Source organism: Ascaphus truei, chromosome 8 (genome assembly GCF_040206685.1).
Source record: "Ascaphus truei isolate aAscTru1 chromosome 8, aAscTru1.hap1, whole genome shotgun sequence".
Lineage (NCBI taxonomy): Eukaryota > Metazoa > Chordata > Amphibia > Anura > Ascaphidae > Ascaphus > Ascaphus truei.
Window position 1 is genome coordinate 53,357,545 of NC_134490.1, and position 14,338 is coordinate 53,371,882.

Consider the following 14,338-nt stretch of genomic DNA (forward strand, 5'->3'; position numbering starts at 1 on the left):
ACCAAAAGCAGTGACATGTAGACCACAAGTGGTATTTTAGTGTAAGTCTGCTGAGCCTAATAACCAGTGAATCACTACAAAATCAGGGAGAGGTTCCGAGTTATGGAACCTTTGCCCTCTGCCACATCTACTAAATTTCATTTATTGTCTATCACATTTGTAACCCTTTGAATGCCTTATAATCTGAATCAAGAAATGTGTTGCAGTTCTCTAAACTGCCATGGGCTTAAATGATAAACATCTGGACTGACGTCAGAAAGAAGCTGGGTAAGAGGGGGCTCACTGCTGCTGTCCTCTTCTGTCTGCTCATCTCCCCTCTCACTATCTCTCCAAGAAGCAGACAGCACCGAGCTACATCAGCCTCTCCAATCTGCAGCCAACTCACACCAGCTGGAAAGGAGGCTCAGCCTCAGGAAACCAAGGTAAGTTATAGCATCCACTCAGTATTTTGCAGACAAGTGGAAACTGCAACATGAGAAGCTTACACCAGGGACAAATGAAACAAGAACATTGTCCTGCTATGTTATAAAAACAAGACTTCTTGCTCTTCTAGTTTGGAAGCTGTTTGATTTCCCCCATTTGCTTTGGAGTATTCTATGTGTTAAGCCTCCAGCATCCTCAGACAATATACTGTATTTAAACTGCAGTGCCCTATATTCCAACTTTCTGCTGACAGTTAAGCTAATTGAGAATGCTTTTTTATTTTTTTACCTAATGATAATGTAGAGTATAATTCCATTTTACAGAGCAGATAAAACAGAAGGGTTATTACATTTAGGTTATTCAATTTTGTATAATGTGTTTTCTTTAAAAAATATATTTCCCTGGACTTGGAGACATTTTAATTGAATTTTGTAATATGCTTATCTTACCTATGAATAGATTACTGAAATGATCCATAGCCTTTTTCTTTTTGCAAGATTTTTTTTCTCTTTAATAATGGGTTTCTAGTAATATATATATATATATATATAATGAATATAAGTAGTTTTTTTTTGCAAACGGAATTCTAATGCAGAAATATTGGCTTGATGCTGTATATTAGAGATCAGTAGATGTGTTACCGTTCATTTCTTAATGAAGGATATCATTCTTTAGAAATATTGTAATAATATTTGCCCTTGTGAAAAGGAAACCTTTTAAAAAATCAAACTCCTGTAAGTTCAGTTTGAGGACATTTTACATTATAGTCTAGTACAAATATCCATCTTCACAAAGAAGTAGCCACATGAATCTTATTAAAATAAGGCACTTACACAATCAGTACTAGAAATGCAATAATATATTGCACAGTCTGTTCCCTGGGGCACCGGGTTGCCTGATATTTAGTTGGTTAATAGACACTGATTGCCATGTCTTGCTTTCAAATCCAAGGAGTGTCTACAATGCTGCCCCAGGTTCCATCCACATAAACTCAACGTTATTTAACATTGTGAAGGTAAATCTGCTAAACAAAAAGACTCTAATACGGGCATTTACTATTGTTATTATTTTAGTATTGTTTTTAAATCATACAATATGTCATTTGATTAATAATGATGATCTAGGGAATGGATGGCGCCTGCAGCCCCCCCAGTCTGGAAGAAGCAGTGACTGAGCCCTGCTCTCTCACAGTGACTTTCTTTGTACAGGCTCAGTAGTAGGATGCATGCTGATGGTTTTTGTCCTTGTTCCTCTCTGTTTGCAGAGTGAGTCCTGCTCCCCATCATGTCTGTCACTGAATTCAGGATCCTCAAGTGGCTTCGGGAGGGGAGACAATCCAGGAAATTAATCCTTCTGATTGTTTTCATTGCCTTGCTGCTAGATAACATGCTTCTGACTGTAGTGGGTATGTATGAAACTTATTTCTACCATTCAAATGGAAACAACCTTACCCTAGATGCATCATACCCTGTCTTGCACCATAATATCAATTGAACTTCTCTATTTCCTAAGCGTGTGGTGCAGTCTAGCAGCTGTATTTATTTATAAAATGTTTTACCAGGAAGTAATACATTGAGTTACCTCTCGTTTTCAAGTATGTCCTGGGCATAGAGTTAAGGTGACAAATAATACATGGTTACAAATACAGTTACATGAGTGAACAGGGTTTACATTATGTACAAGACATTGCATGCACAGTTAAAGATAATATATATTATAGACGTATGTAACTGTTACAGACCAGATACTGGGCTTGGAGACAATCCTATCTTGTATTTGTCGCATGTGATATCCGTTTTTGAACCAGCGTGAACATAGATGTCCATGACTGTTTTATAGATGTTGTTGTAAATGAATTATCTTCCTGACCTAAACACCTGTTCTTTAAATGTGATGTACAGTAGAACAATATAAGCACCAAATGGCTATATCAGGAAGGATGCTTTCATCACCAGAACAAATACTGTTGTGTATGTAATTATACTGTATGAATACTATGGGGGATGCACGCAGTTTAATAATGGCAGATTATTAGAAATCTGCTTAACAAAAGCAGTAACCAGGACGTTACCCTATGAACTCTATTATATACACTGTACACCTATTATTTAAACATGGATCACAGGGACAGTGCAATGTAAACTAGTCACCCGGTGTATTTGGAAAACTAAAAACACACTTTAAATTAAAAAAAAAAAAGGCAGTGTCCAGACTGTAAATCTAGGGCTGTAACTAAAGAGCATCACATTCTCTCTCTTCTCCCCCATCCCAGTTTTGCAGCTAGCAGCGTGTGATAAATAGCTGCAGATGGGTATACCAGTAATACCAGTAATACCAGTATTAAATCACGCTGGGAAAAAAACATAAGGGAAATTTCACACTAATTATATGATTTTGTCCAGTGTCTCGACTTTCTGCAAATTAGTGATTAGACCTGAATTGTGGCTCAATCAGTCTCAGCTTTAGCACAGGTGGCTCAGTCTTCAATTGAGCCACCTGTGCTGAACCAGGAATATCCTGAAAACCTGACCTGTTGGTGGCTCTTGAGTACTGGCGTTTCCCACCCCATGTGTAAGCTAAGGGTGGGCAGATCTGCGGGTTCCAAATGCAAACTTTGCCAACTTCAAAGATCGTTTGAGCCAAAACCCAAGAAACGCTCATCCACGGATTCTTCTTTTAGAAACTGGGTGAAGTTTTGTAAAAATAAAATAAAAACAAGTGTAAGCTTAGTTTTTTTTTGTTTGTTTTTGCCATAATGGTTTAAAAATACAAAACACATTTAAAACATTTTTTATATCTGAAGCCAAAACGCCAGTGAACACGCTTACCCAAAGGGTAAACTAACTCTTATAGTTTCTATGTATTAGCTCTGATCCCATTAAGATCTTATTAAATCCCCAGATTTAGTAGTTATAGGAGATATCGTAGCCAGTTCTGATAAAAAAAAATCATTCTTATTTAACTCGTGGGTAATCTTTATAATAAGCATTATTTTACTTTGCAAATTGTGAAATATGTTACCATTGTTGTTTTTTTTTGCCAATTCCAATTCTCCAGTATAAATAATGTGGAATTACTTAAGTAATACATTAAACAACTTTAAAAGAAACAAATTGGCTTACATCTATTTGAAATGCAGTCAAGATAAAAATGTACGTACAGTAGGAGAAGGTGTATAAGCAATTGAATATTTTCACTGTGCAGAGATATAGAAATACATCCCCATACTGCAAGTTTTCATGTATTTGCTTGATTTGTGTGCAGTCCACCCAAGTCCTTGCTAATAATTAATTGAAACCATTGTGTATTTATGGTGTGTAAATACTACGTATCATGGTGTGCACCAGGGGGGTGGGGGGGGGGGGGGAAAGGCATCTAGTTAATCAAAATATCCTCTTAATTACAGAAAGGAGTACTGCACTTGCTGAAAATGTATTTGTTGTGCATGTTGTGCCCTTTGTAGATTTTCCTGTTATATATAAAAAAATGTTTTATACACACACACACGATGAGTTTACTGCGACACAATCTTAAATTAGGAAACATAATTTTTTTTAAAGTGTATGTTATAGTGCAAGCTGGTCCTCCACGGATAACACAGAAAGAATAGTGACTGATGAAGATAAAGACTTGATTTTTCTATGCCACATAAATAAATATGACGTAAAGAAAGTATATCATGGGACATTATCAAAGTAAATACTAATGTAAAAAAACAGGTGATATTTTAATTGTTGTTGCTGCCGCCATCTGTATGATAAAATAAATGCAACAAAAAGCATCACAAATAGATAGGAGTGGCTCAGTGAATAAAGTCACTGACTTGGCACGGAGGGTGAATCGGGGGAGCCTGGTTCAATTCCTGGTGTTGGTTCCTTGTGACCTTGGGCAAGTCACTATACCTCCCTGTGCCTCGGGAACCAAAAACATAGATTTTACGCTCATCTGGGCAGGAACTGTGTCTCTAAAAATCCTACGCTTGTGCTCCAGACTCCTTCCTCCAGAACTCGCGATGATTATTACGATGACACCGGATCGTGACGCAAGTACCCGGTAGTATCTCCGCCGGTACAGTCAGAGTGGCATATGTTACAAACAGTCCCAGTTGCCTTAATAAAGGCTTGGAGCAAGAATAGATTGGTAAAATTCAGTGGCAGGACTACCGTGGCCCTACGCGTAGCCTCAGCATACTTTGTCAAGGGGTATGTAGTCTCACCTGGCTGAAGCTCCTAAATAGGTGGTGCAACACTGTGATTGGTCACAGTCTGAACCAACCACAACAAACATATGGAAGCTTCACTCAGGTTACAAAGGCATAATTATATAATTATATAATTAAGAACCCATGTGTATCTATAAATACAATAACATATCAATTAAGTTTAATAAATGAAACAATAAAGAAAATAATAAAATAAATGTGAATAAAAATAAAATTTTGAATACAGCAAAAGTTGGATTATCTGACAGATATATAGAGAAATAGCATGGCTAACCAGAGGGAAAGAGAGTCTAAACGAACAAATGAGTTTAAACATTATGAGAGGAATGCACCCAAATCGATATCTACATTGAGACCCAGAGGCACTAATGTTTTAACAGTGTGTATCCATCTGGTCTCAAGTTTGGAAATTGCATTAATTGTATCCCCTCCGCTCCAGTTATTGGGTAGTTTGTCTATCCCTATACACAAAATACCTGCAGGGTTGCAATTGTGAAATTCTGAAAAATACTTGGATATGTTGTGTAAAACCCTTTTGGATGTTTGTGATATGTTCAGCAAACCGTAACTTTAATTTCCTTGTATTGCGTCCTATATATTGCTTCTTACAGGGGCACTGAACAAGGTATACAATGTTAATAGAATCACAATTAATTAAATGATCAATAGTGTGAATGGTTCCCGTGTGAGTTGAAATAAAACATTTCACATTTAGACCCGTGTAAATTCAATTTGCACATCTTACATTTAAGGTGTTTAAAAAAAAAAACCTTTAGTGTCTAAAAATGTAGCCACAAATGCCTTTTGATGTGCTGTCTTTAGACAGCTCGGTGCTAGTTTAGTTTTTGAGTGTGTCTACCTTAGTGAATATTACACACGGGATTGAAGGAAGATGGGTTTGAAGAATAGTGTCCTTAAGGACCAGATGCCAATGATTTTTTAATGACTTGTTATATCTGAAGCTAAAGGATTAAACTGTGTAATAAAAAGAATGTATTTTATTAAGATCACTAGTGGTTTTACATTTCTTAGAATTATATTTAAGAAGGTCTTTCCTACCTATTTGGAGTAGGCTTGTTCCAATGTTGCTTTTTTGTAATGTTTGCTTTCGAATTTGGTGAGCATATTTTTTTTTGCTTGTTCTTCATAGATTTTATTTTTAGAACAATAGCGTTTCACTCTCTTTAGCTCACCCTGTGGAATGTTTCCAAGCCAGGGTTTATGGTGATTACTATCAGCCTCAATATAGTTTAGGCAACTGACTGGTTTATAATGAGTTTTAGTATAAATTTGACCTTCCTCTATATAAATTAATAAGTCTAAACTCTAAATCAGTAGTGCTATAATTAAATGTGAATTTAAGATAACAATTTTGATTCAAATAATAAAGTTTTGTGTTGTGATCACCATTCCAAATAAAAAATATATCAGCCAGAGCACCAGGTTAGCACCAAATTCATGCTGGGACCAGATTGTTTGGTCCTACCACATTCCCATTAATAGATTTATCATAACTAGGTGCAAACCTGGTTCCCATCGCCGTGCCCTTAATTTGAAGAAACATTTCTTCATTAAACCAAAAACAAAATTGTGAGTTAACGTAAATTTAATCAATGTGATAAAGTCAATATGTGATTTGGCATATGTGCCTTTTAATTCTAAAAAATATCGTGCTGCTTTACACCCGTGTTCATGATTAATCCCCGTGTATAGCGAAGTGGCGTCGCATGTGACTAAATGATAATGATTGTGCCAAATTCTATCATTGAGTACATTTAAAAATGTGTGTAGTGTCAAGTAAATAAGATTTAAGTTTCTTCACAGATTTCTGTAGGAAAACAATCAACATAAGATGAAAGATTAGAAGTTATAGAATGAACACCAGAAATAATAGGCATGCCGGGAGGGTGTATGGGATCCTTGTGTAACTTAGGTAAATAATAAAATATTGGCAAGGTAGGTTTTTTTAAATAAAAATAAATTCAAACTCCTTCTTTACAGATAAATAGTTTTTTTTAAACCCACTACTGTATTAAGATGTTTTCCAGCTCACACGAGAAATCTTCCGTAGGATTTTGAGATATCTGTAAGTAGCTGTATCGTTTAACAGTCTAAAGGATTCAGCAATACAGCTTTCCTTGTCTAGGACCACTACGCTCCCTCCCTTATCAGCTGATTTAATAATGATTGAGCTATCTTCTCTCAACTCATTAATTGCGTCATGTTGTTTTTTTTTTTCATTCAAATTTTGATTTATAGATCTATTTTGTTTTGATAATTTATCCAGATCATCTTGTACAAGTTTTTCAAAAAGATATAGACACCTACCCTTCAAATAACTTGGATAGAACTGTGATTTTCTTCTTGAATGGAGTATGATGTTTGTCACTAGTTATAGTGGGGGATTTGTGTTTAATAAAATACTTTTTCAAAAAGATTTTGCACAAATTTGCCCATGTCAATATAAGTGTTAAATTCACTCATTTTATTTGACGGGGCAAATGGGGAGGCCCTTATTTAAAACTTGAATCTGTCCATTAGTTAATACTTTTTTACTCAAGTTCAAGATCCCTTCTTGTTTGGTAACTATATTGTTATCTTTCTTTATTTTTGTGTTTTGTCCCACTCTTCCTCCTCGTTTGGTGAATTTTCTCTTTTCCTCACTAATGACTTTCATACTCTCCTTCTCTTTTGTAAGTTGCTTCTCTTTGCATTTCCTCTTTGTAACCTCTAAAAAAGGAAAAGAACACTCCAATGGTATAAATCTATTAACTATATTGTATCTGGACCACTCATTACGATCCGGAGATTTATCTTCCTTTCTATCTCCAACATATTTAGATAATTCTCTACCTTTTGTTTTATCTCCATAAATGTCGTCATCTTCTTTGCTATAATCATTTTTTTTGTACCTTTAAAATCCTTAGATTTCTCCTTTTTTAAATGTCTGTTTTGTAGCATTAGGGTTTTGATCATGTATTTTGCCTCTATATTCTAGATGAGATGTGTTCTCTTCTATGAAGAGCATTATCTACTTTAAAAGGTGTTTGTGTAGATATGGCTCTGTGCTTCCAATTTCTATATCATTTGTTATGTTTGTTTTTTTTTTTCTGTTTTAACTTCTATATTTTGAATTTTATTTTTAAGAATATTTTCAATTTTTTTTAAATATTATTCACTTGATATTTTGGTTCTACTTGAACCTGTAATTTTATAAGGCCTCTCTGCTCTCCTGGGTCAGCACCCTTGTGTGCTATGGAAATGTCTTTGTCCAGGTATAGAGGTCTTGTCCTCTTGTCTTGCTGTCAGCATACAGTCCTTTTGTGTGCATCAAGACCTCTTTTCCTCAGGTCAGCCCAGTTGTTGGATAAGGAAAATCTCTGCAGTCTTCCTTCTCCTTACAGTATGTCAGCCCAAATGTGAGCTAAGGAATCTCTGTCCTGTGTCTCACATGAGGCTTTTTACAGAGCTCTCATTAGTCCAGGTGGAGACTAGCTAATTGAGCTACTGCAATTAACTATCTCTCTGCTGGATTCTCAGAGCTCTGAGGCTGCTTTATTTAAACAGGTATAAGTCCTTTTACAGTCCAATAAAAGGTATCATACCACCTTCTCCTTCTCCCTCCTTTGTTACTACATTTGACTAAATGGATAGTTTGATCACCATTAATGGAAATAGTGTTGCTATGGGCTGGGAAGATTAACTTCCAATGTGAGAGACAGCTACTGTATGCTGTGTATAGAATGGGTGATTTGAAGAAGAGCGATGTACTGTATCAGGGAGCAACCATGACTTGCTGCATTTCTTCTATAGTTGTCTGGCAGACCTGCAGATTATAGCTAGTAACATGTTTGAATGAAAGGTATCAACAAGCTACCAAATCATTAGAGCACTTTACTATCAAACAATGTGAGGTATTACATACATATAATCTGTTTGCGCCACTATTATACTTTGTCTTTCAGATACAAAATAACTTTAGATTGAAAATAACCAGTGCCTATGCTGGAGTGTACGTTTAAAAATTCATTTGTAATGTCAACAAGTGGTGTATGAACTTTTTAATGGACCAACCTTATTTTATATTGACGAGCCTTCAATAGCTAACCTCACTTCATCATCATTGTAATCAGAAGACAACTTCTTTATGCTACAGAATTTTGCAAAGTCATTTATTTTTGTGTTGTCAGTTTAGAAAAGTAAGAATTAAAGGGTTTTGATGGAATACAGTGATCATACCTCTTTCAAACACTAAAAATAGTGTGAAAATGAATTTATAGGACAAATCTGTTGTATCAAATTACTATACAACCAACTCCTGTCTGCTATTCGTACTAATGCCTTAACCATAGAACTACTCTATTTATTTAGAGGCACATGTCAGGGTTGTCCTCTTTCCTCTATGCTTTTGAGCTTCTGGCAATGATGGTTTAGAGAACCAAACTAGAATATGTATTAAAGGGAGCAATTATAGTCATGAATGCTGACTTAATGCATACGAAATTTATGTTCCATTAATCAAATCTGTCTACATTATTTTTACGTTTCATGCAAGAGATTATTTCGTTTACAAAATCTTCAGATTTAGACAAATTAAAAGCACTACGTTTAAAAGTACCAAATAATTATTCTGTGTTGCCTTTTAAACCGAAAAAAAGAAAACCTTTAAACATTCAGGGATTAAAGGAGTCCCATTTGTAAAGATGATGATCGTTATAAATGTTTCTTAATGTGACTACGGCTATAGACGGATGGAATGTGGCCCTTACGTTTATATTGTGCAAAATAAGCCTCATTCAAACGAACCAGGCACCTAGAATATGTTATTTAATGAGCATGATCCAGTGGAGGGTTTAAACATTAATTCTAGGCATTTTTATCTTTTTTTTTTTCCTTTTAAAAAAATGGACTTTGAAAAAAAAAATACTTTTGCATTTGGAAATCTGAAAAAGGCCCAAACACTGGATAGATACAGTACAGTGACTGAAAGGGTCACATTTTGGAAAGGCAAAACTTCAAATGAGTTGTAGAAAATGTGGGTTCAGTTTTATATATATATATATACAGAATTCAAATGCAACTCAGCTTCTTTTAATTTTCAAAACTAAAAAATCTTGACTTCCTCCTTCCATAACCATTTAATTACATGCCACTTAAATGTGAAAAGGGAAGTATTGCTGTGAGTTGTCTCGGGTATTAATTGTTACTCCTCTGCTTTGTAATTTAAGCAAACAAATAAATTCAAGTTTTAAATATATAATTATAAGAAAATAAAATATTTTATATACAAATGTAGTCTTTTAACAGGCCTTTTAATGCTTCATAAAGTGATTCTTACCCCCTCCCCCCGCTACATAATAAGGGCACTTTACAAATAAACGATAATGATAATTTTTTTCTTTATGCTGTAGTAGGATTTTTAAGGAATGTATATAGTGATTTTGCTCTCATTTGGTTGCACAGCATAATGTTATCAGAGGTTTGTTCCCCAGAAATGCCAGACAAATACAAGCTCCCTTTTAAATATGCAGATCTGTGTGTTTGTTTTTGTAATTATCTCAGTTATGGACCTGAGGGGGAGGGTAGTTATGGACCTGAGGGGGAGGGTAGTTATGGGCCTGAGGGGGAGGGTAGTTATGGACCTGAGGGAGAGGGTAGTTATGGACCTGAGGGAGAGGGTAGTTATGGACCTGAGGGGGAGGGTAGTTATGGACCTGAGGGGGAGGGTAGTTATGGACCTGAGGGGGAGGGTAGTTATGGACCTGAGGGAGAGGGTAGTTATTGACCTGAGGGGGAGGGTAGTTATGGACCTGAGGGGGAGGGTAGTTATGGACCTGAGGGGGAGGGTAGTTATGGACCTGAGGGGGAGGGTAGTTATGGACCTGAGGGGGAGGGTAGTTATGGACCTGAGGGAGAGGATAGTTATGGACCTGAGGGGGAGGGTAGTTATGGGCCTGAGGGGGAGGGTAGTTATGGACCTGAGGGGGAGGGTAGATATGGACCTGAGGGGGAGGGTAGTTATGGGCCTGAGGGGGAGGGTAGTTATGGGCCTGAGGGGGAGGGTAGTTATGGACCTGAGGGGGAGGGTAGTTATGGGCCTGAGGGGGAGGGTAGTTATGGACCTGAGGGAGAGGGTAGTTATGGACCTGAGAGGGAGGGTAGTTATGGACCTGAGGGGGAGGGTAGTTATGGACCTGAGGGGGAGGGTAGTTATGGACCTGAGGGGGAGGGTAGTTATGGACCTGAGGGGGAGGGTAGTTATGGAACTTCTAGTTTGACTGTTTGTGATGGACAGGCATCCAACACACTACAAAGTGAACTTGACGACGCTGTATGGATTAATGCAAAGGGTGACGGCTATGTTGGCCCTTGTATACTTTCTCTCTGGCTTGAGTACACCTTCCCTGTGTGAAGAAGCTTTTCTGCCGTTTTTTCCATGATCATATTTTTCGTGGTGATTGCAAAGAAGCAACATTGGCCTTCGCCAACAAATGATTGCTGCCATTTCCCCTTTTTTCTATTTATAGCTTACTCTTAACTTTTTTTTTTTTTAAAGAATAGAAGGACTCCTCTGAAATAGATTGTAAGCTCCTTGGTTCCTGGACCTCCTTTCTATGGGCCCAGTTTGTCTTAAGATATATGTACTCTTGTCATACAATGTTATTGTCTTCCCTCCGACATTGTACTGCGCTGTGGAATATGTTGGTGCCACATAAATAGAAGATGACGGTGGTAATAATAATAAATCCATTTTGTAAGGGAGCAGCTGAAATCAGCTAGTGCACCATTAATGATTGGATACTCCCTTCTTATCAATGGCAATCACCAATAATGAACAGGTTTAAGTTTCATGAGGAGTATACGTAAAAGCTTTTGACAACGGGTTCCTTTGTTTATCATTATTTCTGTTCTCTGGCATCCAAGCACAACGTTCAACTATCCTGTGTCGCTCATCTACCAACTGCTTTGGGAATATCTAGCCCTTGTGGGAGGAAGATGTAAATGGGATGGAGGGTGTACGGCCAATCGGCATGGATTTCAATTCCAAATGATATTATAGGAACTTTCAAAACAGGTCATACCAGTGGTTGAGAACCTTTTAATGATGTACGTTAAGCTTACCCTGAGGCGGTGTTTGTTGTGTTTTTTTTTTGGTTTTTTTAGCCTTGTTTTTTAGTGATTGTTGTGCCTGCATATTTTTTTTTCTGCTGTGTTCTTGCTATGCTCTTGATTCTGGTAGTATGATGAAGCACAGTGTGTGCCAAATTTTGTTTCGCTAGCCTTAAACAGTACAAGCAAGTACTGGACCTTTTTAAGAGAGAACTGTGGTTGACAAGAGGACATATGGCTGGTTTTTGTAAAGTAGAGGAGTTCTAACCAGCTGCTGTTACAGGCAGAGACCGCACTTTGCAGCTCCAACTACTAATCACCAACTACTCTTATGTTAAATAAATATGTTTGTTTCATACTTACCTGTATCTAGCAAGTGTGCTTAGAAGAAATTGTATTTCAGTATAACTGAGAAGATAAACACACAGATACCCAGCAGGCGCTCAGAAACCTCCAAAAATATATATGTATATGTGTCAAAAGGAGTGCTACTGGGCATGCTAATTGTATAAAACAAACAAAGAAGTCCAGAGCAACAGCCAATGTGACAAAAATACACAGTGAAATACCTCTATATCTCTTGAAAAAGGGTCATTTGGTTAACCCTTTGGCCAAAGCGTATAAGCCTGCGAGCCACTTTCAAGGCATGACCAGTTTGAAGGTCCTAACACGAACTGATTAAAATCCTTATTTACCTCCTACAATTAGAGGCAGGATGGTCCTGGCATTGAACCTGTCACAACCAGCTGCATGAAAAGAAAACCTGCTTACTTGGAAAGTGGGGAGGGGCGAGCTTTAAACCCTGGGTGGGAGGAGCCACTAACCTCCAAAACAGCTGAGACGAGTTGGACAAAGTTAACAAACACAGATACCCAGCAAGCTCTCAGAACCCCCCCCCCCCACCCCCCAATTACCACTATGTGTCAAAAGGAGTGCTACTGGGCATGGCTAACTGAGAAGATAAGATGGTTTCTGCATCCCCCACTCCGCCTAATTCACCACCATTATTCATTTTCCCCTTACTTAAAGCAGCTTTTTTCCCACAATCCCCCCCCCCCCCCACACCCCAATGATGAAAACTAGGGGGTCCTTGGAGCCGAACAGAGCCCCTGCTAACCAAGGTACTTACGGTGAAGATACCGGCATTTCAATCCCTTTCAGTGGAAACAAAATGGTCATTCAAATCTCTGGTGTTACACAGGCTATATATATATATATATATATATATATATATATATATATATATATATATATATATATATATATATATATATATATATATATATATATATATATATATATATTCCTTGGCTCTCATTTGGGCTGAAAGGAGAGCAGAGAAGCCTGCACAGACACTGTCTTGAGCACAAAGGCTGTGCTTAGATCAAGACATCCAGAGACCTATATTTCCTGGACACAGAGGACCCAGGAACCTGCCAGAGACTGACATGGAGGGCCATCTGCTTAAGGAACCTCCTGAGACTTTGGGGTGATAGGCTGGTAATGGGATATCCCTCTAGTCCTGCAGATAGGGTATGGGGAAGTAAGTTAGCCCATACAAAGGGATAAGGGTTTGTTATGTTGTTGTTTTTGTATGTTTTGCCTGGATAAAGGAACAGGCACAATAAAACCAAGAAATAACTGCACCCAAATCGGACTCCGTTATATGTACCTCTGCACACGTCTCTTACAAGAACATTAGACAGACAGCTTGTCGGCTCAAATGCAACCGGGTGCCAGAATTTGTACAAATGCCACAAGTTTGCCATAACTGGGCTATACCAACTCATATAGGTTCTTTCAAGCTTAGTCAAGGTCCTAGTTCACTTTTCTAATTAAAACCTCCTTTGCCTTCCATTTGTGTAATCCTTTCCAATGGGCTGATTGATTTTTTTAAAAAAAGTACAAAAAGACTTAGACTGAAACACATCAACTCTAGTTCATACAGTACATTCCACATCCACTCTTATTTAGGGTGACCATATTTGTCCCGGCAAAAAACGCAAGTGCCGACTGCATATGCGTGATGAGCACTTGCTGGTCGCTTTTGCGCATGCGCGATTGGCCCTTGCCGACTGCTCGTGCGCATGCGTGGCTGGCGCCAATAGAAAACCGGGACAGTGGCCCAAAAAACAGGATTGTCTTGGTTTATCCTGGACGTCTGGTCACCTACTCTTATTGTTATTGCTCTACTGGTTTGGTAGCCAACATACTGTAGAAGACATTGGAGTTGTGCATATTTGTAGATGTGCAGGAAACAGAGAATTGTTCTTACAAATGGCATTGTCCAGGCTCATTGATTCACTTAAACAAAATACAGAAGTAAACAAACTAAAATGAAATACCTAAACTCCACTGTTATAAAGTGACTGCATACAAACAAATCCCCCCCCCCCCCCACTATATAGAAACACCCCACCCCCCCAAATACATACAAAAAAACTCACTTCCCCAATACATATAACACCCACCTCCCCAATACATATAACACCTCCAATACGTTAAAAAAAAATGCTTTATAAAAAAAAAACAAATACATATAACCCCCCCCCCCCCCCAAATACATATAACTGATACCAGTTG

The 14,338-nt window shown here is 37.6% G+C and overlaps 1 protein-coding gene across 1 annotated transcript in view; it reads left to right on the forward strand.

Annotated features, from left to right (window-relative positions):
* Positions 1–280: 280 nt before the first annotated feature.
* SLC18A2 (solute carrier family 18 member A2) overlaps positions 281–14,338 on the forward strand; it is a 34,688-nt gene continuing 20,630 nt past the window's right edge. Inside the window, exons 1-2 of the mRNA XM_075612013.1 lie at positions 281–422; positions 1,688–1,828. Coding sequence (XP_075468128.1) covers positions 1,708–1,828 — 121 coding nt within the window. The 5' untranslated portion in view covers positions 281–422; positions 1,688–1,707. The remainder of the gene's footprint in view (positions 423–1,687; positions 1,829–14,338) is intronic.